This window comes from Notamacropus eugenii, chromosome 1, assembly GCF_028372415.1.
Source record: "Notamacropus eugenii isolate mMacEug1 chromosome 1, mMacEug1.pri_v2, whole genome shotgun sequence".
In the NCBI taxonomy this organism is placed as follows: domain Eukaryota; kingdom Metazoa; phylum Chordata; class Mammalia; order Diprotodontia; family Macropodidae; genus Notamacropus; species Notamacropus eugenii.
This window is the reverse complement of record NC_092872.1, coordinates 293,117,610-293,145,570: the sequence shown is the minus strand read 5'-3', so window position 1 is coordinate 293,145,570 and position 27,961 is coordinate 293,117,610. Positions and strand designations below refer to the sequence as shown.

Below are 27,961 nucleotides of genomic sequence, written 5' to 3'. Positions count from 1 at the left end.
TTCTGTCACTTGTTACCATGTATAACCAGGGGAAAGTCATTTATCCTCTTTGGCCTCAGCTTCCTCACCTATAAAATAAGAGAGTTGGATTAGATGGCTTCTAAGGTCCTTTTGACCTTATATTATAATCGGATTATCTGCTACAATGCTTTTTAAAATCTTTACAAATTATGTGAAACTGGGTTAGCATGCTATACAGCTAACACCATGTGCCTACTAAGCTCTGAAGATTCCTTGAGCTGCATAGTCAATAAGCATTTATTAAGCATCTTCTATGTGCCAGACACCGTACTAAGCAAAAGGCAAAAAATAATCCCTGTTCTCCATGAACTCACAGTCTAATGGGGGAGACAATATGAAAAATACTATGTAAAAAATATTTATACATAATTAGGATATATAAATACATAGGATAAAGTGTAGTTAATCAACAGAGGAAGCATTAGCATTAAGGGGAATAGGGAAAGCCTTGTACAAAGTGAGATATTAGTTGGGATTTAGTTTTGTGTAGGAAGAAGAAAGAAAGCCTTGGGAAGTTTAAGGAAGGATTATCTCCTATTTGACCAATGATCTCCCCAGCTATCAAAACTAGAAAACATTTATACTTACTGATTGACTAACTTTAATGCAGCAATATTCAACCTTTTTGGTTTCAGAACCACTTTTCACTCTTAAAAATTATTAAGGACTTCCAAAAGACCTTTTGTTTATGTGTATTATATCTATAAATATTTACTATATTATCAATTAAAACAAACTAATTTTACAATGAAGAACAGCTTTGACCTCAAGGACTCTCTAAAAGGATTCTGGGGACATTCAAGGGTCCCAGGACCACATTTGGAGAATCATGACGCAACTTTTATTTGTTCACTAAGTCTTTTAACTTTAGTTACGGAATGAAAGACTTTGGCCTGTAATAGGTTACAGGCATCTCAGGTATGAGCTAACAGATGCACATACACAGAATCTGACTCAGGAGTTGGAAGAAAACTTGCAGGTCATCAGATCATAGACTTAGAATTAGAAAAGCCTTTGGAAGGTACCTGGTCTGACCCTCTCATTTTGCAGATGAGAAAACTGAGGCCCAGTGATGGTAAGTGACTTGCTCAAAGTCACACAAGGCCACACATAAATGGCAGATGGGAATCCAGCCCAGAACCTGATTCCAAATCCAATACCCTTTCCACTGTATCAGGCAACTACACAGGTAACTGTGAGAAGCAAAGATATCAACACATGATCTATTCACCTGTGTTCCTTCTATGACAACATATTAATTTATCTAGTCAAGCCTCTTCATATTATAGATGAGGAAATAGGATATAAATATATATATCTCTCTACTGAAGACTTACTTTGATAACTGAAGGGTGGCATGAAGGTGATTCAGGATTGTCAAAGATTATGCCAGTGGAATATAAACTCTATCTGGCAGGTTCCACCAAGCTGAGAAGATTTAACATGAGCCTAGAGATGAATTTCTGTTTCACCAGGACCCCAGGTTGGCTGCAATGTGTTTTGACCCAACTCTCAAAAACCCTCTAAGTTACAGAAGGGTTGAAATAAGGATCAAGGAAATTATAGATGATAGGTAAAATGTTTTGCAAACCTTAAAGTGCCACATAAATGTTAGTTATTGTGATTATTATTATTAAAGTATATGAATGTGAACAAACACATATACATACGCATACCAATCTATACTCTCCCACTAAATCCACTGAATTATCAAGGCTGACTTTATTTAAGAAGAGAGGTAAAAGGGGGAAAAAAAGACCCTGAAAACACTAAGGCCTGGAAGTAGACCTGATTTAATCCCTTGGACAGATGGAGGGGGTTTGGAGATACAGATGGTGGGACCACTGGGGAGCCTGAACCAGCTAATGCCAGGCCTAATGTCACAGACACTGCTAGGAAAAGTAATGTCTACAACTAGGCTTCTTCCAGAAGCTGGAACCTATCCTGTCTTGACAAAGATCTGCCTAGCAGGTTCATTCCTTTCTCTCCCAATGCAGAAATGCAAAACCTTCCCTTTACCCTCTCTACATACCTTAACGCCTTTCTTTCACTACTCCCATACTATGTGTTTCAATTTAATCAAAAAAATTTTTTCTTGACACTTAATGCTACTTTTCTACCATAACTATTCCTGACATGCTGGAATGTACGCCCATTCTTCATATATGATTGTTCTGCCTCACAACAAAGTATTTTTTTAAAATGCATTCCCAGCATCTAGAACAGACAAAAATTAAGAGAAAAATTGTTTCCTCAGTACTTGATTATAACTAAGAACATCCCTGGGCCTCAGTGTCTTCATCTACAAAATGAACTGAATTTCTTTTATGGGTGCCTTACCATTTTAATGGAAGAGAGTTCAGAGAACACATAATCTGTCAGGCATACCTTCCAACTACATCATAAAAGCTGAGCTAACGCATTTGTTCCAAACAAAATAAAAGCAGCATGGAGCCTTAGGTGAACCCCACTAAACAGTATATATCTAATATATACACATATATGTACACACACACACACACACATACACCCATATGTATATTTAAAGATCAAAAGGTCAAAGATAGCTTTCTGCTCCAGAGATTCTCAAAGTAAACTGAAAATCAACTGCAGAACTGTCAATTCAAAAAATAATATGAGTTTCAAGCACATATTTCCATAAGGATTTTGTTTTATGATAGAAAGCATGAGACAGAGAAAGTGAATCAGAAGCTGTTATAATAGAACATAGGATTATCTACCAAACAGAATATGAAAGTTTATTAAGCTTTTTTTTAAAGCTTTTAACTAAATAATCTTTAATATGAGATGCTGAGTCTTAAAACTTAAAGAATAGTTTTTTTGAGATTTGAAAATCAGCAATTATAGATTAACAAAGTTCACTATAAAATGAATTAGACAATCAAAGCTGTTCATAGATAAGCATAATTGAATTAGGTATGAATAATCAATTGAATAAACTTATTAAAAGCAAGAAAGTGATCAATCATTACTCTATATAGATACAGAAGTTCTAAAGAACGAACTTCCACATTGTTACACGCTCAGTTAAGAGTTTCCATTCCTCTATCCAATGTCATCTATGAGATGTAAATCTGCTACATGATACCTACACTAAGTGTATACTGATAATCACTCCAATAGTAGTAGTAATACCAAATATTACTTAACATGGAGAATCAAATGCCTAGGAGACTTATGGTTTAGCCACATATTGCTGAAGAATCTATTGTAACAAGAGCAAATAAATCTGCTTTGCGTAAAAAAAAAAAGGGGGGGGGCTGTGCTCATACAGTCAACAGTGAATTGACTATATAGTTAGGTTGTAGCCTTTCAAATAAATATGAGCTCCTGTGGGGGAGGGAGATACATAGAGATATCGATATGTATGTATGTGTGTGTATCCCTAACGTTAAACACATACACACACACACATATACATATACAGCTCTCAGGATGCTGAAAATAATCTTTAGGGAGATGGAGAAGACACCAAATTCTCCTGCTAGCTGCGCAAATACCTTCCTCAAAATTTCATAGAGCATGAAAGAGCATGCTATCAAGATTTCACAAATGATGAACGCTGTAGAGCACTGTGCAAACTAAAAATATTCTTTCCCTCTTCAGCATTGTTCTGTCTCCATATCCAACTCCACTGAAACAGAAGAGAATTCACATCTTCTAAAAGAAGACCATCTAGCAAGTGGAAGAAGAAAGAGTATCATGGGTCAAACAGAAATGTTACATCCTTAAAGCAGCTGAATACCATGTCACGTAGATTACTCTTAAATCACTCAAGTTACTTTGCAAGGTGTATCACATCTAGATATTATTCTTAAGAGGAAACTGATAGAAACAAGGGCCATCTGCTTAGTAAATCATTTATCATTAAGATTCCACTATCTCAGGTTCATCTTGCAAGCACGTAATTATATAAAACACTGTTCCTTCTCTCTATAAATGCTAAGAAACCTCTCACACAAGAAAAATATGATCTGTCCTTTTAAAAAACTACTTTCATATTGTTACTTTTTTTGGAAATAATAATGTAAGGACACTGGACAAGCTTCAAGCAATTTTATGTGGTTAAAAAGATCTTTTTTTCTGGTACTCTCACTAAAGCAATGATCCCTTTAGAATATATCCTATTTAATTCCTATTTATTTTTTTCTGTCGAAAATGTTCCCAAATCAGTTGATTTCAGTAACTGCCAATAAGTTATTATATGCTCATATTTTCTTATAAACAACTTCACAGACAGAACAAGAGTAAGAAAGAACAAAAGAAAATTTAAAAAGGCACATGTGAAACAAAAGTTGAAATCACATCTGAAAAATAAGGACTCATCTCTTCTGTTCCAAATTTAAGTCCTTGTACCAAAGATTCTCAATATTAAAAAAAAAAATTCAACAGACTCAATATCAAAGAGACCAAATCAAAAGTCAAGAAGTAATGCTGTGAGAAGTTAACTAAAATGAGCTAAGTTAGGCTTTGGACATGTCGAGCTGGAAATGTAGCCTCAACAAACAAATGGAGTTTGCTGCCTTGAAGGTAAGTGGAGATGTAGCTCTCCAATGGAGTCCAGAAAAAGATGTGAAAACTGAGATTTAAAACTGTGTGTCATCTGCACAGAGGTGATAATTGAAGGCATGGGAATAGGTAATATAGTTCATATGAAAAAGATCTGGAGAGCTTAATGGACCTCCAATTCAATAATGGGAAGAGGACATGGCACAATGAAAAGAAACTGGATTTGCAGTCAGGCTTGGTCATTTACTACCTGTGTGGCCTTTGGTGAGTCACTTAACCCCTCTGGGCCTCAGTTTCCTCTGTAAAATGAGAAGGCTGAACTAAAAGACCAAAGTGCCTCCCAATACTAAATCCAAGATTATGATAGGCTGGCAAAAAAGGAAAAAAAAACAACTAAAGTGACATTAGGCCTCTTTTAGGAGGAGAAGCACAATCACAGAAGACTAAACAGGCTGTATTCTGTCCTGGTCAAACCTCATCTAACGTACTCTGTTCAATTTTGGGAACCACATTTAAGGAAAGCAGAACTAGGAACAATAAAGTTCCAAGACTGATTTAGGCTTTAAGTATGGAAAAACTTTCAATCAATTAAAGCCCTCCAAAGTGAACTGGCCTAATTGGGGAAGGAAAATTGACCTCTCTGGAGATCTTCAAGCAAAGGCTCAATACCCATAAGTTTCTAGGGCTTCCTCAAAAAAGTTACCTTTGATTTATTTCCTATACATGTTGCTCCACAAACAGAATGTAAGCTTTCCAGCAAGGGGTTGTTTGTTTCTGTATCTTCAACAATTATCAGAGTGTCCTGCACCTAACAGGTGTTAAATGCACGCTTGTTAACTGTCAGGTATGATACTGAGGAGATTCCTGTTCAGGCTCCAGTCTGTGATTATCAGACCGTGAGTTCCTTAAGAGTAGGGGCTGTCTTTTGCCTTTCAATCCCCAATTCTTAAGAATGCATGACACATAACAGGCATTTAATAAATGTAGTCTGACTACTGAACGACTGAAAATGCCAGAGTCTTTGCTTGTTTTAATAACTGGTTAATAGCATAGTGTCCAATGTTAAAACAGGATTTACAAATTTCTGCAATCTAGTCTCTTGATATGTGCCACCTCTTCCGTTTCAAGTTTCTACCTTATTACTCTCTCCATAAAACAATGACTGTGTCATTCATCTCTGTTCCCTACTCACTTGGCTTAAATTAACAATTCTCTAACAGTTTAACTCTTCTTTAGTTCTCTTGTCTGTCACTATGCATCCTTCTAACCCTGCTCCACGACTCATCCTTTCCTTCAGCTCTTTTTCTTCCTCCCCCAGCCCTCAACAGCTTTTTCTCCCTTTCAAATTCCCCAGTCTGCCAGTATCTCTACTTGTTATTTTCCCAACCGAATGATAATCTTCCCTTCTACAATCCCCAAAATGTATTCCTGAATCCTACCTCCCAGACCCCTTTACAGATCTGGCCCTGGTTCACAGAAGTTACTTAGGTTGTCTTCAAAGTAAAAGATAGTTTTCATTACTAAGTTTCTTCCTCCTTTGACTATCTTAGATCCTTCCCAAAGTCGCCATGGTCAATTCCTCCACTCAGTTTCTCCCAGACAAACTTAGTAGCAGCCACTCCCTCTCAGAGGAACTTCCTTTCCTCACTAGCCCCAGCTGCTCTCTTTGACCTTATCAACTTTTCCGGATGCGGAGGGAAACACCCAAGCCTCTCTTTCCACCTAACCCATCTCCTTGGTTTTCCCTTTAGCACACCTAGGACACACCCCTTTGGTTTCCCCGGATTCACCGTTCTCTGAGCCACAAAGCGGCTTCTCCGCCCCCCGCCCCTCACCCCCAGCTGGTCAGAATCGGTTTCCCAGAGACTTAGGCCACTCCCCATCTCCCCAGACCCTAAGTATTTCCAGTTTTCCATTCTTCTCCCCCCCCACCTCAGGCTGTTCCCATTTCCACCTGTGTCTTCCTCCCCAAACCCGAGACCTGGCCCGCGATCAGTTCGGTCTGCTCCTTCTCCCACCCAGTACTTCCCCCTCCTCCAGACCCGGCTGCGGCCCAAGAGCTCCTCTCCCCTTCAGGCTCAGACTGTTCCCCATGCTTCTCCCCAACATCGAAACAGCTCCCCCTTTCTTCAGGATTTCCCTTCCTTCCAATGGTTCTCTCTCCCAGGTTTTCCCTGCCCCCAAAACGACTGCTTCCCGTCTCCCTCATATCTGAACTGCTCCCCCTTCTCTCCAAGTTTCCCCTGCCCGGGAGCCAAGCTGCTCCCCTAGACTTGAATAGTTCGCCCTCTGAAGCACTCTCCCTTCTTCCCCAGGTTCCCCCGTCCCCAGAATTTTCCTTCACCCCTCCTCCCTTTTTCCCCTCCCCCAAAACTGAGCTGCCTCACCTTTTCCCACTCCTCCAGGCTGAAGGGCTCTCCCTCACCCCTTCATCCCGCTCCCCAAAACTGAACTGCTTCCCATCACCCCATACTACCTCTCCCTCAAATACCAACTGCTCCCCCCTTCCCACTCTCCCAAACCTGAACTGAACCTATCCCCCAACTTGGACTGCTCTCATCTTCACCCTCTCCTCCAAACCTGAACTGCTCCCCAAGCCATCTCTCCCTCAAGCTTGAACTGCTCCCCTTCTTTCCTCCCTCCCCCAAACCTGAACGGCTCCCCCTTCCCACGATCCCTCCTCTGCCAAAGCCAAACTCCTCCCCTGTACCTGGACCGCTCCCCCTGACCTGTGAACTGCTCCCCGTTTCCGCCCCAGTTCCCCTCCCCCCCGACCTTAACTGCTCTCCCCCCCTCCACACACACCCCGAACAGCCCCCCCGCTCCCCGCCCACTCCTCCTCCAGGCTCGGTTGCGCCCCATCTCCCCAGCCCCCCCCCGACACATTCACAGCCTGGGCCGCCCCGCTGCCTCCGAAGCCGGTGCTCTCGGGTGCCCCGTCAGTCCTCGGCGTCCCCGGGGATTCCCGCCCCCCACTCCCTGGACGCGGCCCGCGCCGCCCCTGCCCCCGCTCCCCTCCGGACTCGCCAGCACCGGCAGCGCCGGCCGCGGGGCCGTGGTCCGCTCCAGCCGCGCTGGAGGAGAGGGCGCGCCCCGGGCCGCCCCCAGGCTCCCCCGCCCGCCGCGGCAGAGGCAGGGCGAACGCCGAGCGAGCGCCGAGCTCGAGCCCCCGCTCCCTGCCGCGGGCTCCCGGCCGCCCGGCCCGGAGGCTCTCACTCACCTGCCGCCGCCCGAGTCCGACTCCAGCGCCGCTGCCTGCCTCTGCCTCGGCCGCCAGTCGCCACCAAGCGCCACCGCCTCCCCCATGACAACAGGCCCGCCCATTTTCATACTCTGGGGTCTCTCATTGGTCATCGTAGGGGCAGCTCTCGGTCTCGATTGGTAGCGAGGGCCCGCCCATCACGGCACACGCCCCGCCCCTTTTCGGAGAACTGGTGTTCGCCCCAGCCCGGACCTGCAGCGCCCTCCCCCGAGTGTCAGCTGTAATTGGCTGCGGGAACGGAGCCGTCGAAAGTGACAATAGGCTGCAGAAGCTGTCTGTTTAGTCGTCTGGCAGGGAACGAGCCCGCCAGGGGTGGTTGGAGCGCGTGCGGTTTGGTTGCGCCGCAGAGAGGTGCTGCGAAGGCTGGCTTCTGGAGTTTCGGGTAGGACGAGGACTACCCTTGACCTTCACCCCTTCCTCCAGTTTCTGACAGGAGCTCGTCCATCCCAGCTTAGCCGTAGGTAGGGTACCTACAGAACGCCCAAGGGTTATGAAATCGGTCTGAAATGCCTTGCGCACCCACGTAGCGTGCGTCTGCCAGTCAACAAGCACTCACTGATCTCCTGCTATGGGCCAGACCCTGTGCTAAGCGCGGGGTTTGTAAAGAGGAGCCCAAAGCGGGTGGGGTGGAGGGGAACACGGAAACCACCATGTGCGAATCAAGTTACGGGTGTCCCCAAAGTCTCGGTGCAGCTTTAAGCTTTAATGGCCCTGCCATATCCTGTATCCGCTGGGTAACCTGGAGGTAAGGCTATGGGGCACTGGGAAAGGTTTCTTGCAGAAGGTGGGATTTTAGCTGAACCAGGGAGGGCAGATAACGAGGAAGAGAGACTGGGGAACAGGCAGTGAAAATGCTAGCCATCGGGAGATGGATTGTCGTGTGCTAGAGTCTGCAAGGAAGCCGGCTGTCACTGTTCTGGGTCCGTGGGAGGAGAGAAGGAGAAAGGTGTAAAGAAAATGGACAGGTGAGAAGGAGCCGGGTGATCTCCTGGGATCTCCAAAGCCCTGAAATTAACCTGGGCTTCTTTCCAGAGGTCTTCTGTCTGAACGTTCCATTTGCGCAAACTGAACAAAAACCCACACGCCTTGACTGCAAGTCTAAACACTCCCGTAGGACCAAAGTGCCCTATTAGTATTTCCCCAATACTTCCAAAAACTGAGAGCTGGCTGCTTTCTCTAAGGTGTGTAGGCAACCATTAACTGGTTTAGATTAAATGGGCCAGGCTTTTCCCTTGTCCTGTCCTGATAACTAGACTATTCTCCACAAAGTTGCTTCTTCCTGTTCAGCAGTTCTCAAATAGCCCTATTAGATGTGTTCTAAAGACGTAAATAGCTAGACTTTTTCCTCCCCTAAATTTCTCTTCCTAAGCTGTCTATATTAGTGCCATTGAATGAATGGCAGGGTATTTTTTTCTCAAATCATTATCATACACAAGTAAGAATGCTTGCATTTTTAAAAATGCACTTAGTGTATAAATCACAGTAGGGTTTTTTTTTTAAGCTTGCTGCTGCTACATAAAGCTCTGTACTTGAATTATATTCATTATCATTAGCTTTTTGAGGTAGTTTCTGTTAAAATGTTTTTAGGGTTATTTGGCTCCCCCAAATGAGGAGAAGTGATTAGAATGCCGTTTGATGTAAGTCAAAATTAGATTCAGTTCTTTGCATGAGTTGGGGATATGGATGCAGAATACTGCTGTATATACTCCCAGTCTAGATTGTTGAGTCTGTTGATTTGCAGAATTTCATTTTTCTCTTTGCTTTTTTATTCTTTGTAATAAAGAATGGCTCTCTGAGGGAGGGAGAGACATATTGGGAAAAGAATGTAATGTAAAAAATAACATTTTTTTTTAAATTTTGGGTTCAAATCCCACCTCTGATAACTTAGATAAGTCGCTTAACCTACGTGCCTCAGACAACCCTCTAGGATTTAGCTAGTAAATTATAAATGGCTGGGGAACTGTCTCCCCATCATTGCCTGTTAAACTCCTACTCATTCTTTAAAGACCAATTCAAAAGGCTTCCCAGATGTTCCAGTTAGTAATAATCTTACCCGTCAGATGTATTTAATCACATACCATTATGTATCATAGGTGCATTGGTATCTTATCCCCTTTCTACTGGATAAGCTTCTTGGGGGAAAGAGCTTAATCTTATCTAACTTTCTATCTCTCCCTCCCCCCCTCTCTGCCCCCCCCCCCCCAGCCTACTGCAGGGATCTTCTGCACAAAGTACTTACTTAATAATTGGGGATTGCTTTACTTCATAGATTTTTTTTTTATTGTTCAATCGAGGGGGTTGGGAATGGAAGCAGCCTAGTATTCTGACACTCTTACAGTCATGAGGACTTTAGATCATGAAGTTAAGGAATTATATCCCTGATAAGTCCCTTCTCTACTGAGAGTGTGAGGGGTGGGGAGGCATCTCTGAAGAGCCAAGTATCTTCTCCAAGTAAGAGGGATCCTATTTCTCACATTTAGAAGATAGTCCTTTCCTCCTCTCAACCCCTCATCTATCATAATTCCTCTCAAACTCCTTTGCAAAGCAAAGAAATTCAAGCACAAGTGCATAAAGAACAATAAGGATTGCCTAGTGCATTGTCCAGAGACCTTTATCAATCTGAGTACTGTGCAGTTTTTTTCTAGTCTAGTTTTAAATATTTTAAATACTGCAGGAGATTATTCTATCATTAATTATACCTCATAGTTAAAGGATGTTTTTCCTGATTACTTTCCTGAAATTTCTCCTTTTTTCTCATCCCCACCTTCCAAGACAACACAACCCGGAAATAACCTCCAGCTCATTTTAGTGACTCATAAGAAGATTGTAAATGGAAAGTGTAGCAGCCAAAATAATCTTGGAGAAGTCTGAATCAGCTAGCTAGAGGGAAAAGCAGACCATGACCACAATAATGTGACAGCCAAGCGAGAAGACAAACCATACCTTAATGTTCTACAAATAGTGAGCAGTGTTCTGAAATGGTGCTGCAGAAGGAATTCTGGATTTAAAGTCAGAGGAACTGGGTGCAAATCCTAACTCTGCTTCCTATGTGACCTCAGGCAAGTAAGTCATTTCATCCCTTTAGGCCTCAGTTTCCTCATCTGTAAAATGAGGGAATTAACCTTGATTATCTCTAAGGTTACAATCTAAATCCATGACAAACTGGCATTCTTTCAACATATGCCAGCACCTTTCTTCTCTCTGGGCCTGCAAGTGTACAATACCTATCAATTTTGGGGCAAGTTAAAAGGCAATGAATGTTTCAAGAGATAGCAAACAACAATATCATGAGAAGACATTGCTATTATTATGACAGTTTTAATAATAATGATTTTCAAGCAGCAGTGGTGACTAGGCTCCACTTAGAATGTAGGATTAGATGCCGTCCTTGCTGAGAAGGCTCACTGTCTCTAAGAAAAGACAGATAATTTACATAAAAAGGAACTGGATCACTATTCTAAAGGTCAAAAATTCACTCAGTTTAATAATTTTTTTAAATGCATCATTTAGTGTTTTTGTTCACATGTCAGTACACCAGCTTACCATCCCTAATCTAAAACAGTCAGAAAAGAAACTGAGAATGAACATGTGAGAATGTTGGCTGGAAAGCAGCAAAAAAAAGAGGGAAAATGTGAGATTGGAAAAAAGAAAAATATAAAATAGAGGACCAGTGTGTGCCAATCAATGAATTAGTAGTATTGGAGGGGCTAGGGGAGAGGCAACTTGCTTATACCCTGTCTTCATTTTGAATGTAAAAGGTAATCCAAAAGCATAATTACTTCATCCAACATGTCTTTTCTTTCATTTATTATATGCCTTTCCACCACAATCTCTGTCTTCCTCTTGGAAAGCAAGAATCCTGGAGTCTTGGAGTCTGCTACTTTGCAGTCCATCTCTGATTGTAGAGGCATTGGAGATAATATCTGTCCAATGGCCAATTGTATAAGGTTAGGATGGCCTGTGTGATGAAGGCAAAAATAGTCTTCATAAATCCTACGGAAGTGAAAAATGAAGAACCTACAGCAATGGGCATTGATCCATCTGGGGAGAAATCAACGTGCTTTAAACATTATTTTACTCCTTTTTTTGTTTATTTTTTTCCATAGTCTTTTTGGGTATTTTTCAAGCAAACAGAATCAAATTAACCCCCTCAATGTGTTTCTGCTTGAGTCCAAAAAAGTATTCTCGTTTAGGAAAATATCAATGTGTTTTTTCCTGGACCCTGCTTGTAATTCCAAAAGGATTAGACAGCCACAAAATGACCCAAGGAAAAGACAATTACCCAGAGAGCAGACAGAATCCAGAGCAGCCTGGAGCTGAAAACCAGCCAAGACTTTCAATAAGAAATAGATCTCTGACTTAAGTATCATCGAGGGAGGGAGGAAGAGAGGGGGTGGCAGGGAGAGGGGAAGAGAGGAAAAAACGAAGGGGCAGAGAAGAGATAGGGAAGAAAGAAAAGGGGGGTGGAGATACACAGGGGGTAAAGACAAAGAAACAGAGGCAGAGAAAGACAGATTAAAGAGAGAAAGAGAAAAGGGGAAAAAAGAGGACTGGAATAGAAAGGAGAAAAAAGAGAGGGAGGCAGAGAGCCCTGAAGCAGCTTTCAAGTCCTGCTCTTTCCTGGGTGTGGACTTTACCACCATCTCAGTAATCCATGCTTTCACAATCAAGTTCCACTGGCTAAGTACAGTCCATGCCATTGGCTGTAGAGGGAAGACTGTCAGGAATTCAGCATATGGAACACTTGCTACTCTGAACCCTGGAAATCCTCCCCTGTGCTCAAAAGAATGTTGGTTTGGCACTAAAGCAAAATCAACTGGGTATGCTACACACAGGCAGCCAAGAAATTGTAGAAAAGGACTCATCGTTTGGTCTGATTTCATAAAGGTAAATGGATGTAAGCTTTGCCCAGGCAAAAAGGAAACTATATAAGAGAAATGTTTTCATTGGCCCCAAGCTGTCCAGCTTCCAACTGTGGGACCTGCCAAGATATTTGTTGTCTACATAAGGGCTTTTGCTCAAAGGTCATAGAAAAGAGCAGATCCTAGAAAGGTGTAGGTGGGATACTCTCTGGAGTATCTGGCTTCTCAAATCCTGGACCTGTGAGGTTTTAGAATAAGCAAACAATGCCTTTTCATTACATAATGTTCATTGATGTCCCCAGAAATAAAAGCGTGAGCCACTCTTGGCACCTTCCATTCTCAGTGGGAAGCCTACTTCCCTCAGCTCCAATTATGCTACTTAATTAAGCCCTGAGTTTTTATTACTATAGCTATGTGCAGACCAACAATTCCTTTTCAGGGGTAACCTGAGCCATTCAGGACACCTAGCACCATTTAAAATTACATTTTCCTCTTGATAGTTTCTAGGAGATATAGACATACTCCAAGGGATTCTACACAATAAAAATGATGCCTAGAAATTATAGGATCAAAGATTCAGAGAAAAAAAAAAGACCCTTAGCCATCTAGTCCAAGCTTCTCATTTTACAGATGAGGAAACTAAAGCCTACCAAGGTTGAATGACTTACCTGAGATCACATATAGGTACTAAGTAGCATAGTAGAGATCTGAACCCAGTTTCTCTGACTCCAAAGGTAGTGCCCTTTCCATTGTGCCATGTGGAGAAATCACTTCTGGTAAAATAAATCTGATCATGTTTGTTATTATTGAGTCATGTCAGTCATGTCTAATTCTTCATAACCCCATTTTGGCTTGTCTTGGCAAAGATGCTAGAGTGGTTTGCCATTTCCCACTCCAGCTCATTTTACAGATGAAGAAATTGAGGCAAACAGGGGTAAGTGACTTGCCCAGAGTGACACAGCTAGGGAGTGTCTGAGGCCATATTTGAACTCAAGAGGATGAGTCCTCCTGATTCCAAGCCCAATACTCTATCCACTGTGCCACTAGCTGCTGTCAATTCTGACCAAGACATATATTATTTTCTGTATTTATACTACTTCCAGAAAGACCCAATGCTTTCACTCTCTGTAAAACACCCTCCCATCCCCCCTACACACATCTAGCTTATCCTTGAGAATCTTCACAAGCAAAAAAGTATGGGGCTAAACGACTATAAAACTGTACATACCCTTTGACCCAGCAATATCACTTCTAGATCTATATCCCAAAGAGATCATAAAAATGGGGAAAGGATTCACATGTACAAAAATATAACAGCTCTCTTTGTGGTGGCCCAAAACTGGAAATTAAGGGAATGCCCATCAATTGGGGAATGGCTGAACAAGTTGTGGTATATGAATGTAACAGAATGCTATTGTGCTATAAGAAATAATGAACAGTCAGATTTCAAAAAAACCTGGAAAGACTTATGCGATATGATAGAGCACCAGCCCTGGACTCAGGTAGGACCTGAATTCAAATCTGTCCTCAGACACTTAGTAGCTGTCAATTAACTCCATTTGCCTCAAAAAAAAGGTTTAATCTGAATCATTAACATTTTCTCCAGTATTTTCTTAAGTCTAGACAGTCAACAAATCAATAACTCAAACGCTAATTTGTAGCATTAGCTAGTTTCCGAGGTATAAATGCTCAGGTTGAAAATTAAACAATCATGAGCTGATAAGGGTTGGCTCCAGCAAAACCATGTACATGTTTATATACATATATATACATATATATGTATATAGATATAAACATGGATACATATGTATATATATACATATCTATACACACACACTATATATATATATATATTTGGACCTCGTCAATGTGGGAATTTGTTTTACTTCACTATACATTTTTGTAGCAGGGAATTTGTTTTTCTTGCTTTCTCATTTAGAGGATCATGGGGTGAGAAGTGGGATGGAGAAAATGCAGTCCTGAAAATAAAATATTTATTTTAAGAAAAAGATTGTGACACTATATGTCAAAGTGAGTGAAGATCTGGCATCAGAGCAAAGAAGATTTGGGTTTATGTTTCACTTCTGATTCATACTAAGTAAGAGACTCTCAGCATGCAGAATAGTAGCAGATAGGTACTGGTAGAGGAAGTTTCCTTATTGAGAGTTCCCTTTACCAGTGAAATCAAGGGTCTATACAAAAACATATAAGATAGAGAGCACATAGACAAGAAAAGGGACAGGAATAAGCATTTATTAAATGCCTACCACGTGCCAGGCATTATGCTAAGCACTTTACAAATGTTATCTCGTTGGATTCTCACAACTTGTCAGAGATATCATAGAATGGATTCCTTCTCAGATATCATTTGGACCTGCTGGCTTCTGAGGTGCTTTCTATACTGTTATGACTAAGAGTCCAGAGGCCTAGACTCTAAATCCCAGCTCTGTCACTAACGAATTGTATAATCCTGGGCAAGTCTTTGAATTTCGGGTTCCTCATTTACGAAAAAGAGGAAAGAGAGGTGTTGAATTTGATCTCTAAGGTCCCTTCCAACTCAGTCATCTTGGGTTCTTATGATGTTTAACCCATAAGACCAGGGGTGGAGAACCTGCGTCCTCGAAGAATGCCTAAGACAAACACACTATGGAAAGCTAAAAGCACACATTTATATCTATTAGCTCTTTTAAAAAAATAGTTTTTTTTTAAAAATAAGTTTTTATTGATATCTTCTATTTCTTACATAGTTACCCCAAGTGTCCCTCTCCCTTCCCTCCCAGAAAGCCACCCCATGTAACAGATAATATTTTTTTCAAGAGAAAGGAAAAAACAACCAAACTACCATTGAAAAAGTCCAAAAACATGTGCAATAAGTTTAACACCTGTGGACCTCCCACCTCCACAATGGGATGGGTTGGGGAGGTCCTTTCATATCTCTTCATTCTAGTCCTATTTGATCGTTATTTTATTACACTCACTTTTGATTTATGTGTGTGTGTTTGTATATTAGCTCTTCAAACCCATTGTATCTATTTAAATTCTGCAGCACTTTCTTGCAAGCAAAATTTGGCAATAGGATCCATCTCCCATTCTTGTCCCATCTTAGATAGTGTGCAAAAAACTCTTCTGATTTGCCAAGGCAGGGCAGGTTCCTTGCATGGTAAATACACCTTTACTTGAGACTTGAAGCTCTTCTAGGGTAGGAGTTTCATCTATTATTGCAAATTCTCACCTCCTGTGACGGCTCAATAAATATTCATTGGTGACAAATGTATATTAATTCTGATTCTCAGACCAAATCTCCCTGTGTTAAGATTTAAAAAGATGTCCCGGCCACCTAAGAGTCAATCATCTCTTAGGTTCTTTGCATCCAGTGTATTTATAAACAGAAAAACTTGAAACAGAAGTTGTTGGGAAATGCGAATGAAGTAATGGGACCCATATGTCAACACCAATTTCCTCTTCCTGATGCTCAGCTTTTTTTTCTGTCTCTTCCTCCTGTGCTATTTGAGCTCCTCAGAGCCAAATTGCTGCAATAGCTCTCTATGGTCAAGGCAGTTCATGTGTCAAGGGAAGTACTTGCCCCATGTTCTCTGTCCCACAGTCTGAGATCAAATGGGTGCAGAAGTGGAGTGAATGACCAAGATAGAGAGGATCTTTGTCCCAGACAGCTTAAGAAAGCACTAAATGTACCCTCATGCTTTGATATAACAAAACAGCTCTGGAATGCCGCCTTCCCTCTATTATTGACTAGAATCATCTCCTGCTCAGGCATCCTGAGCTCCCGTCCTTTTCACATTGCCCTCAGGAAGAGTTAGGCTTCATTTCCTTTCCTGTTAGTTTCCTGCAAAAGAAGCTCATTGTCTTTGGCCGACACATCAGCAGATGATGGGAGATAGTATTGAAATGGAAACAGATGAGGTTATTTCTGACCCTAAACCAAGCACAGTCCCTAGAGTAAGGCAAATCAAGATGACTGCCTCTAAATGATTTGAGATTGAAATGAGCCACTTAGAAAGGCAGAGAGAGTTAGTAGTGGTTGAAAAAGAACATCCAGCTAGTTGTTAGTTAAAATCCACACTAAGGTAAAGATCTACGTAAACAGCAAATGTTTCCTACACCCTTTACCTAAAATCTGGACTGGAACTAGCAAAAGAACAAAAATCTTCTTTTGCTCTTATACACGCAGCCCTTGGTTTGCATGTCCTGTGTGTGTGTGTGTGTGTGTGTGTGTGTGTGTGTGTGTGTGTGTGTGTGTGTGTGTCTGAGAGAGAGAGAGAGAGAGAGAGATCTTCTACATTCCAAGGCTTAATATTCTTTTTAACATAACTTCACCTATATAAAAAAAAGATGCTGGAATGGTTTACCATTTCTTCCTCAAGCTCATTTTAGAGATGAGGAAATTGAGGCAAACAGGGTTAAATAACGTCTGAAGCCAGATTTGAAATCTGGAAGCTGAGTCTTCCTGACTCCAGGACACCACCTAGCTCCCCTTATGTTGGGTGGGTGGCAGAGATAGACAAAAATTCAAAGCAAATTATGTACTGTACAAAGTAATTTCCCTGCGGTAGGGGTAGTATCTAGGAAACTGAGAAAATAAGAAGAGGAAGGAAGACAAAGATTTTAAGAAATATAAATGAGGAGGGTGTGCATCCCAGGCAAGAGGAACAGCCTGAGAAAGAGGCAAGAGAGTGTGTGGTGTACAGGGAATAGCAAACATGTTAGTTTCGCTTGAATGGAGACAAGACGAAGAAAAGTAAGAGGAGACAGGTGGCATGGTGACACAGTGAGCAGGGTACTGGCCCTGGAGTAAGGAGGACCTGAGTTAAAATTTGACCTCAAATACTCAATACTAGCTGTGAGACCCTGGGCAAGTGATTTAACCCCAAGAAGGAAGGAAGGAAGGAAGGAAAGGAGGGAGGGAGGAAGGGAGGGAGGAAGGAAGGAAAGGAGGGAGGGAGGGAGGGAGGAAGGAAAAGAAGAAAAGCTAAAACCACACTGTGTAAAAAAAACTAAACAAAGAAGTTTATCTTTCCCAGGGACAAAAGGGAGCAATGAAGCTTCTTGAGCAAGGGAGTAACATGGTCAGACCTGTACTTTTGGAATATCAATTTGGCAACAGAGTATGATTTAGGGGTGAGGCCCTTCATAACGTATGGATGTACTTATTTAGTCTGTCAATGTGCTTTTAGACTCATAATTATTTTAACCACTAGTGATAATTATGAAGTGATTAGCAACATGCCATTTTCATATCTATCAGAGCACCACCCAAAAATAAATTATTTTGAGGGGTGGCAGGATCTACTTAAGTGATTTCAAAGGATAAAAGAGCAAGCAGAATCAAAGCTTAAGATATCCACCGAGGGGGCAAAATAGTGCAGTAGACAGTGCCCCATCCAGAGTCAGAAGTCCTAAATTAAAATTTTGCTGCCTTGGGAAGGTCTCTAAAGTCTCTCTGATTTGATTACTCCTTCCAGAGTAATCTCCCTTTGAGGAGAGCTCCCAGATCAGCCAAGTTGTCGTTTCTCACCAGGCTACACTGGGGACTTCTCTACAGAGCCCTTGGGCAGGGTATCCCCACTTTAAACTCTTTGAGGTCAGGGACTATCTTTCTGTTTCCTTGTGTTTGTATCTTAGTGCTTAGCATAGTGCCTAGCACATCGTAAGTGCTTAATAAATGTTTGTTAATGACTAATCTATCATCCTGTATGCCTTCTAGCTTGGCTTAGTGTATAGTGGGCAAGTCTTGCTGTTAGGAACACTGAAATTCAAGCCTTGCCACTGACACATTGATGCTCTGGGTCTGTTCCAGGTCACTCTCTAAAAGTATGTGAATTTGTAGTCACAGGACGCGAGTTCAAACTCTGCCTCTCAATCACTTATGATCTCTTTGTAGGTGAGGAAGGGAAAGGGTAAAAGAAAAGCAAATAAGCATTTATATAACTCCTACTATATTCCAGTCACTTTGCTAAGGACTTTACAAATATCTTGTTTGATCCTCACAAAATCCCTGAGAGGAGGATGTTATTATTATAATCTGCATTTTACAGTGGAGGAAACTGAGGCAAACAGAGGTTAAATGACTTGCCCAGGGTTCCACAATTAAGTTGTCTGTTGTTGTTCAATCATATCTGAATCTCCGTGACCCCATTTGGGATTTTCTTGGAAAAGATACTGGAGCGATTTGCCCTTTCCTCCTCCAGCTCATTTCATAAATGAGGAAACTAAGGCAAGCAGAATTAAATAATTTGCTCAGAGTCACACAGCTAGTAAGTGTTGAGGCCAGATTTGAGCTCGTGACGATGAGTCTTCCTAACTTGAGGCCTGTCATTCTATCCACTGTGCCACCTAGCTGTCCAAAGCTAGTAAGTATCTAAGGCTAAATTTGAATTCATGTCTTCCTGACTCCAGGTCCTAGTGATGTACCCACAATATCTCTGGGTTTCAGTTTCCTGTAGAATAAGGAGTTTGACTAAATGACCTCTAAGGACCTTTTCATCTTTAATCCTATCATCCTAATGAGAATTACTGAGCTGTATGAGTAGAGGGAATTTCCATACCAGAAGTTCCCTACACCAATGAAATCACAGGTCTTAGCGCATAGGCCTGGCACATTGGAGGTGCTCAATAAATGTTTATTCATTATTCAAGGAAAAAGCATGCAACTACCTCTCTAAAGTAGGCCCCAATGTAGTCCATGATATATGCGGAGTAATCAACTCTGCTTCTAGGCAAGACATAATAATATATGTATTAACATTCTGGCCTAGTCTATAATGCTATCCAAATACAAGATCTAAATTATTATTAATAAATAGTGGTACTGTATTTCAGAGCAAAAGCTGGCCCCAGAAGTTTAGCCCACATAAGATGTGAGATGGATCCAGTCTGCCACCATACCCAGATTCTTTCTGAGCAGACATTATAAACAAGAAATCTCCATGGAGATCATTCTGGTGTTTTTGCTTTGGGAAGCCCAGGTATAGGATGGTACAGGGAATGCCCTCAATGTTCCAGTAGGGAATAGCTTTTCTGCTGTTCCTCCAGAGAAAAGGTCCTGGGGAATACTTTATTCTCTTTCAATCCCATTACAAATATCTCCTCCAAATAAACAAATTTTTAAAAAATTTGGTCTCTCTTGCTGTTCTCCAGCTGGAAGCCAGAAGCTGAGAGGTAGTTGTTGCTTCCTCTGGTTCCGTTCCTGGGAGCAGTGCCTGGTTCTTCAGGAAAACTCTGCTCTGAAATATGTCCTCATCTGGGCATGTAGAGGAGCCTTCTGGCCCAAACTGAGCTCCCTGTCCCTCCACCACCCTTATTCCCTCCCCACCCCTACCCTTCCCCCCCCCCCCCCCTCCAGCCATTGTCTGGCACAATCTGCTTCCCTTTCAGACTCAGAGGTTTGATTTCACCATCCCAAGGGTCCTCCTCTGAGTCAACCCTCCTGGTATGAAAACAAAGTGACAGGAAGTAGAGGCTCACCCTACTACCTTCTCCTCCTCTCATCTGACCGAGGTTCACTGGCCGGCTTCCCTGAAAGTGTAAATAATACTCAGAGTGGTGGAAAATCACCCTTCCCTCCCTATTCTTATCTAACTTTCATATTCTGTTTGGTGGGGCTTTTTTTCTTTCTTTTCCTGAGAGGAGGGAAAGATGAGAGAAAATAATAATAATAGCTAGAATTTGAAAACTCTAATATTTACAAAGCACTATATATTTAACATACATATATATACATATACATACATAAATATACATATGCATATCTCTATCTTCCTAAAATCTCGTTTGGTCCTCACAGCAGCCCTCTGAGATAGGTATTATTATCATCCCCATTTTTACAGAATAGGAAACTGAGACTGGTGGCCACACGGCTAGGATATAGCTGAGGTCAGATGTGAACTGAGGCCTTGCTGACCTCAAGGCTAATTCTTTATCCACTTCACCACCTAGTGAAGGAACGGAGGGAAGAAATATTTATTAAGTACCTACTATGTGCCAAGCACTGTAAGCGCTTTGCAAAAGTTATCTCACAACAACCCTGTAAGTAAGGTAGGTGCTTTTATTATGCTCACTTTACAGCTGAGGAAACTGAGGCAGACAGAAGGTAAATGACTTGCCTAGCTAGTAAGCATCTGAGACCAGATTTGGATTCAGGTCTTCCTGACTCTGGACCTGGACTTCTATTCACTGGACCCTCTAATTACTAGAGAACTGGGGAACAGGATAATAAAGAGATGATCACCAGGCCTAGAACAGGGGTCCTTGGCTTATTTGAGACATGGACCCTTTTGGCAGTCTGATGAAACTTACAAACACTTTCTCAGAACAATGTTTTTAAATGCATAAAATAATAGAATTACAAGGGAAACTAATTATATTGTGATACAGTGATCAATATGAAAGAAAGTCTCAGACCTCAGTTTAAAAAATCGGGGCCTGCAGGGACCTTTCGTCACTCCCCATGCCAAAACTAGCTCAAAAGAAAAAAGAAAGATATTCAATTACTGGGACATCAAGGAGCCAGAAAGGAAGATTGAGGCTGGTGATGACAGTAGAGATAGCGTCAAGATCTGATACAAAGGGCCTAGGTGATAAGCTTTTCCTCAAATAGAAACACCACAGTATGTTTTAGGACTGAGCTGCAAAGGAAGGGAGCATGAGTATATATTGAAACCTTGAATTCGGCATTCCATGATCTCTTTCTGGTGCAGCCACTGACTCATGGGAGGGAGAACCCCAGGCAAAAGGCAAATATGAGGGATTCCACTTAATTAGCTGTGCAAGGGAGTGGAATAATGCTGTTTCTAAAATGTTTTGAGATGTAGGTGAAAGGAAGTATGGGCTAAAAGGTGGCATTAGAAGTCCTCGTCAGATATGTACTAGGGACTTTTCTGTAAGCTGTTGCATCAGAGTCAAAGGAAGCATTTTTCTACCTTTGGGTGAGCCAGTCCTGGGAGACCTTTCCAGCTTTCTGATACACTTAGAAGGAATGGAGGTCATTGGAAATATGCCCAAGGGAATGAGGCAGAAACCACATCCCTGGAAATCAGAAACTTCCTCACCAAGCTCTAACAAGTGCTTTATAGGAATAATCCTGGCCTACATTGGTTTGCCTGAAGGAATGTACAAGATAGGACCTGATAAAACTTTTCTCTTTAATTTACCCATATCTATAAGGTCATTTTGAATTGGTGATTCATCAAAGAGCACCTGACTGCCAAACTCCCTTGCTCCTCTAATATTAACCTTTAAAATAAGTCCTGGATAGGGTTGTACTCAAATTCTCTCTTATCTGTAGTACTACTTAAAATGGACCCTGGTGCCATGTCACTATCCACCTCAAGCTGACTTGTATTTTTTTAATCAATCAATCAATAAACATTTATTAAGTGCCTTCTATGTTCCTGGCACTGTATTAACCACTGGGCATATAAAAAGAGGCAAAACAGAGTCTCTGCTCTCAAGGAGCTTACAATCTAATAAATTAATAATATGAACTATTGCTCACAGCTTGCATGTATGGAGTGCTGAAAGGTTTGAAAAACATTTTACATCTGTTGTTTCATTTGATCTTTACCACAACTTAATGAGGTAGGTGCTATTATTATCACTATTTGACAGATGAGGAAACTGAGACCAAAAGAGATTGAATACTTGTTTAACTAGTAAATGTAAGAGGCAAGATTTGAACTTGGGTTGTGCCTCCAAGGGCACAACCTCTGCATACTGCCCACTATATATTTGGATACTGTAAGCAAAGGTTCTTCCTTCCTGTCCTCAAAACAATTAGGATCACCATTCTCCTAGCACATAATAGTGAGCCCCTTACAGGCAGAGGTTGTTTTTCTTTCTCTGTATCCTTATCTCTCAGCATTGTGATTGGTACATAGCAGACAATTAATGAATGCTAGTTGGTGTAAGGTGACACAGTAAACCAATGAATTTCATATGGAAGGTATATTCTCTATCCTGGTCCTCTCCTTGGAAGATTCACGAAAAGGCATAGCTGAGTGTATAGAGAGACAGGATATGAAGAGGTTGTGGTTTGGACTGTTAAAGACAATAATTGGACTGAGCCAAGATGGCAGAGTAAAAGCAGGGACTTCCCTGGGCTCTCCTCCAAAGCCTTCCAAATACCTGTAAAACATGACTCTAAACAAATTCTAGAGCTACACAACCCACAAAATGACAGAGTATAACAAATCTCCAGCCCACGATAATCTGGAAGATCGACAGAAAGGATCTATCTCACTGGTTTGGGAGTGGAATACAGTCTGGTATGGGCTTTGCTGGCATAGACCTGGCCAAGCAGGCCTCAGGGGACTGAATCACTGGCAACTATGATATTTTCCAGACTTCTCAACCCACAAACACCAAAGACAGCAGAGAAGGTCAGCGGGAAAACTCTGTCAGACCTGAATGGGTGAGGGGTGCAGTCTGGCTGGGGTCTGGCCCCAACCCCGGGATGTCAGACGTGAAGGTGGAAGTGGGTGGCAGCAACTTCCAGAGCTCTGGGTCCACAGACAGTGGGGGATGATACAAAATCCCTGAAGGCTGGGACAGTACACCCACCCCCACTTGAAGCAGAGTCCTACCTTGACAAAGAGTTAGAAAGTCAAGTATTTGGCTGGCAACATGAGCAAGCAGAGTAAAAAACTCAGACTATAGAATCTTACTTGGTGACAAAGAAGATCAAAACATACAAGTGGAAGACAACAAAATCAAAGCTCCTATATCAAAAACGTCCAAGAAAAGTATGAATTGGTTTCAGGCCATGGAAGAGCTCAAAAAGGATTTTGAAAATCAAGTAAGAGAAGTAGAGGAAAAATTGAGAAGAGAAATGAGAATGATGGAAGAAAATCATGAATAATGAGTCAACAGCCTGCTAAAAGAGATGCAAAAAAAAATATTGAAGAAAATAACACTTTAAAAAATAGACTTACTCAAATGGCAAAAGAGATCCAAAACACCCGTGAGAAGAAGAATGCCTTAAAAAGCAAAGTTGGCCAAATGGAAAAGGAGGTCCAAAAATTCACTGAAGAAAATAATTCCTTCAAAATTAGAATGGAGCAGATGGAAGCTAATTATTTTATGAGAAATCAAGAAATTATAAAAAAGAACCACAAAAATGAAAAAATAGAAGCAATGTGAAATATCTTATTGGAAAAACCACTGACTTGGAAAATAGATAATTTGAAGATTACTGGAGGGATAATTTTAAAATTATTGGGCCACCTGAAAGTCATGATCAAAAAAAGAGCCTAAACATTATTTTTAAAGAAACTAACAAGGAAAACTGCCCTGATATTCTAGAATCAGAGGGTAAGATAGAAATAGAAAGAATCCACCGATTGCCTCTTGAAAGGGATCCTAAAAAGAAAACTCCTAAGATTATTGTAGCTAAAGTCCAGAGTTCCCAGGTCAAAGAGAAAATATTGTAAGCAGCCAGAAAGAAACAATTATTGTGGAGTATTGTGGAAATAAAATCAGGATGACACAAGATCTAGCAGCTTCTACATTAAGGGATCAAAAGGCTTGGAATATGATATTCCAGACGTCAGAGGAGCTAGGATTAAAACCAAGAATCACCTATCCAGCAAAACTGAGTATAATACTTCAGGGGAAAAAAATAGAACTTCAATGAAATAGAGGACTTCCAAGCCTTCTTGCTGAAAAGATCAAAGCTGAATAGAAAATTTGACTTTCAAACATAAGAAGCAAGAGAAGCATGAAAAGTAAATAGGAAAGAGAAATCATAAAGGATTTATTAAAGTTGAAACTGTTCACATTCCTACATGGAAAGATGATATTTATAACTCATGAGACCTTTCTCACTATTAGGGTAGTTGGAGGAAATATAGATAGATAGATAGATAGATAGATAGATAGATAGATAGATAGATAGATAGATAGATAGATAGATAGATTAGGCAGATAGATGGCACAGAGAGAATTGAATATGAAGGGATGATATCTAAAAAATAAAATTAAGAGGTGAGAGAGGAATATGTTGGAGAAGGAGAAAGAGAGAGAGAGAATGGGGCAAATTATTTCACATAAAAGAAGTTTCTTAATGGAGGGAAAGAAGGAGGCGTTGAGAGGGAATGAGTAAACCTTACTCTCATCAGATTTGGCTTAAGGAGGGAATAACATACACACTTAATTGGGTATCTTACCCTACAGGAAAGTAAGGGGGAAAGGGATAAAGTGAGGAGAATGATAGAAGGGAAGGCATATTGGAGGAGGGGGTAATCAGAAGCAAACACTCAAGAAAAGGAACAGGGTCAAAGAGAAAATAGAATAAGTGGGGTGTGGGATAGGATGGAGGAAATATAGTTAGTTCTGTTTAAACGCTCAGTTTAGCGTTTTCTATGAGGTGATTTTTAAAAAATGATTTTTAAAAAATAATAATTTTAAAAAATATTAATGCATCATTAAGAAAAATATAAATTTCTTAATCAAATCCCCAAATCTTAAGATATGAGAGTCCCCCTTTGAAATTTATCTGAAGAAAAATTTGGACAAATAAAAAGAAGCATTTCTTTAAACAGAAGGCAATGAGAGAAATTATTATTAATAATCCATAATCTGGAGAGATCCAGAGTTCTCCCTTCTAAAGTTCTGATTTTAAAAAGTTCAGTGTCTTGAAGAACATTGTTGACAATGAGACTGGACTAACTTTCTTGTTCAAGCCTCCAAGCTGGTAGAGTAGTCATTGTGTTCTGCTCAGGCTTGGGTGGAGCATAAATTCTTTGAATAGATTGCCCATGCCTGGTGGTCTGGGTGTAGAGATAGTTTCTCTGTCCAAGGGTGACAATGATGTCATTTTCAGACCCTCACTGTAATATTCTTTTTTAACCAATCAGAGTTGATTGCCACTGTTCTTCCAAAAGAACATATAAGCCCTGAGCCTAAGCCACCATGATTGTCTTTGGTGTAAGAGAGAGATAGACAAATGGCCAACCTTTTGTTAACAACATATTGGCCTTATTAATAAAATGATTAAATTACCCAGAAACTATGTCTCTCAAATCTTTTTAACTGTCCCATCAATCGGCTTCTAGGATTTGTTTACAAGAGATGGTACAGATGTACATATAAGACTGATTCATAAACAAAAGAAAGAAGAATAAATGACTTCTGAAAGAATCTGGATGATGTTATGACCCTTCACCCTCCATGACATGACCTTTAAGGTTTTGTTAATAGCAAAGTAATTCTGTGCCCCCAAAGGAATGAAAGAAGAAAAGAACCCATATGTACACAATATGCATAGCAGCTCTTTTTGCAGTGGCAAAAAATCATAAATTAAGATGGGGGAGATGGGTATCCATCAGTTAGGAAATGGTTGAACAAATTATGGTATGTGAATGTGACAGAAATACTGTTATGCTGAAGGAAATGATGAAAGGTTTTGTTTTGTTTTTTTTTTCAGAGAAACCTGGGAAAACTGCTGTGAACTGACATAAAGTAAAGTGAACAGTACCTGGAGAATAATTTATACCATGACAACATTGTAAAGACAGACTTGTAAAGATTTAAGTACTGTCATCCAACGCCATGACTAAAGACATTTCCAGAGAGTCATTGATGCAATGTGCTGTCTACTAATAGACTCAAAATTCAGATGAGAAATATTTTTTTTGGACATGGCCGATGTGGGAATTTGTTTTGCATGACTATGGGTATTTGTAGGCAACGAGGTGGGTAGAGGCCTGGCCCTGGAGTCAGGAGGACTTGAGTTAAAATATGTCTTCAGTTACTTCCTAGCTGTGTGACCCTGTACAAGTCACTTAACCTGTTTGCCTCAGTTTCCTCATTTGTAAAATGAGCTGGAGAAGAAAATGGAAAACCACTCCAGTATCTTGCCAAGAAAACCCCAGATGGGACGATGGAAAGTCAGACACAACTGAAATGATTCAACAACAATAACAAAATGGATATTTGTTAGAAGAATTTTGTTTTTTCTTTTTTCTGATTCAGGGGAGGGAGGTACTTATTAATTGAAAAAGGTGTAAAATAAAATAAAGTTTAAAAAAACAAACAGCGAAATTCTAGAACTATGGGAATAACCCCATATGGTTATGCCTGTAATCCCAATTATCCAACCAGAGAGTAGGTAAACAATAATTTAGAACTTGACCAAAACTAAAGTCCTTGTGTTATAAAATGGGGATGCTCTACCCATTTACCAGGTGCTCAACTTTGCACAACTAGTACTTAGTCCCTGGGCTATCATCTTAGTCATCTGAAAGCACTGAGAGTTTGTCTTCTAACTGGAGTTACCTTAAGGGCTTGAAACTATCAACTGCTTAGAGCAACTAGAACTAGTCAGTACCTGTGGACAGGCCTATTCAGACTTCACTCTTTCCTTCTATTTGTGGGTTAGGATCTGCTGACTTGGGTCACTAGGTATTTTCTTTTCTTTTTTAAAATAGTATTTTATTTTTTCTAATTACATATGAAGACATTTTTAAACATTCATTTAAAAAAAATTTAGTTCCAAATTTTCTCTTCCTCCCTCCTTCCTCCACCTCCCTAAAACAGGATAGTAATTTGATATATGTTATATATGTGCAATCACATAAACATTTCCATATTAGTCATATTGGGTCACTAGGTATTTTCCATTAGCCTAGTGCCCAGGTATGTAGGGATGGAGATACGTACTAGACCTATAATTTCATTGATATGGGGAACTCTTGGATCAGGAAATTTCTTCTGACAATACATGTTAATACCTTCTCTGTAACTTGTAATATTAGAAAGTTGCCTAGAGCATTGGTAGGTTAAGTCACTTGCCCAGGATCTCAGGAACAGCATATATCAGAGGCTGAATTTGAACCAGGTCTTCCTGACTTCAAGACTAGCTCTTTATTAATAGTTGTTGATTGATTTGGAAGCGGAAGGTTGAAGCCAGAGATGGCTCAGCAATGGCTCTGCATGAAAAGCCTGTCAAGTCTGCCTTTTTATTTTCCCTACCCTGCTAAAGCAGCAACAAGGAGCAGGTGCTGTATACTAAAGGGATACTTGACATCTGAACTGGATGTTAAAAGACCTGAGTTCTGATCTTAGCTCTAGCTCTAATTGGTTGTATGACCTTGGACAAATCACTTTATCTCTGTGGGCCTCAGTTTCCTTATCTAGAGGTTGAGGGGTTAAACTGAAATATCTCCAAGGGGCCTTCAATTTCTCAAATTCAATTCAACCCAATATGGCGGACATTTATCAAGTATCTATTATGCCCCCTTAGGGCAGCTAGGTGATGCAGTGGATAGAGCAC

The 27,961-nt window shown here is 40.8% G+C and overlaps 2 protein-coding genes across 6 annotated transcripts in view; one reads left to right on the top strand and one right to left on the bottom strand.

Moving 5' to 3' along the window:
- NUMB (NUMB endocytic adaptor protein) overlaps positions 1-7,869 on the bottom strand; it is a 172,080-nt gene extending 164,211 nt beyond the window's left edge. For 3 of the 5 annotated variants that reach the window (XM_072629189.1, XM_072629192.1, XM_072629191.1), the window contains exon 1: positions 7,772-7,869. The gene's annotated coding sequence lies outside the window, so the exon portion shown is untranslated. Of the gene's footprint in view, positions 1-5,254; positions 6,327-7,771 lie in introns of those variants that run through there. The other 2 variants (XM_072629193.1, XM_072629190.1) reach the window with 2 other exon arrangements.
- LOC140517182 (uncharacterized) lies at positions 4,519-26,722 on the top strand. Its single transcript, XM_072628201.1, has 4 exons — positions 4,519-4,572; positions 5,367-5,447; positions 7,397-8,558; positions 26,114-26,722. Exons 1-3 carry the CDS (start codon positions 4,519-4,521, stop codon positions 7,934-7,936), a joined length of 675 nt encoding a protein of 224 aa, XP_072484302.1. The 3' UTR covers positions 7,937-8,558; positions 26,114-26,722.
- The last annotated feature ends 1,239 nt before the right edge of the window (positions 26,723-27,961 follow it).

Bases quoted from the DNA above. Each gene is read 5' to 3' on its own strand.
- LOC140517182 (XM_072628201.1), top strand. From the start codon at position 4,519: ATGTCGAGCTGGAAATGTAGCCTCAACAAACAAATGGAGTTTGCTGCC. The intron at 4,573-5,366 runs GTAAGTGGAGAT...TGCACCTAACAG, and splicing joins TGGAGTTTGCTGCCTTGAAG to GTGTTAAATGCACGCTTGTT. The intron at 5,448-7,396 runs GTGAGTTCCTTA...CTCCTCCTCCAG, and splicing joins CAGTCTGTGATTATCAGACC to GCTCGGTTGCGCCCCATCTC.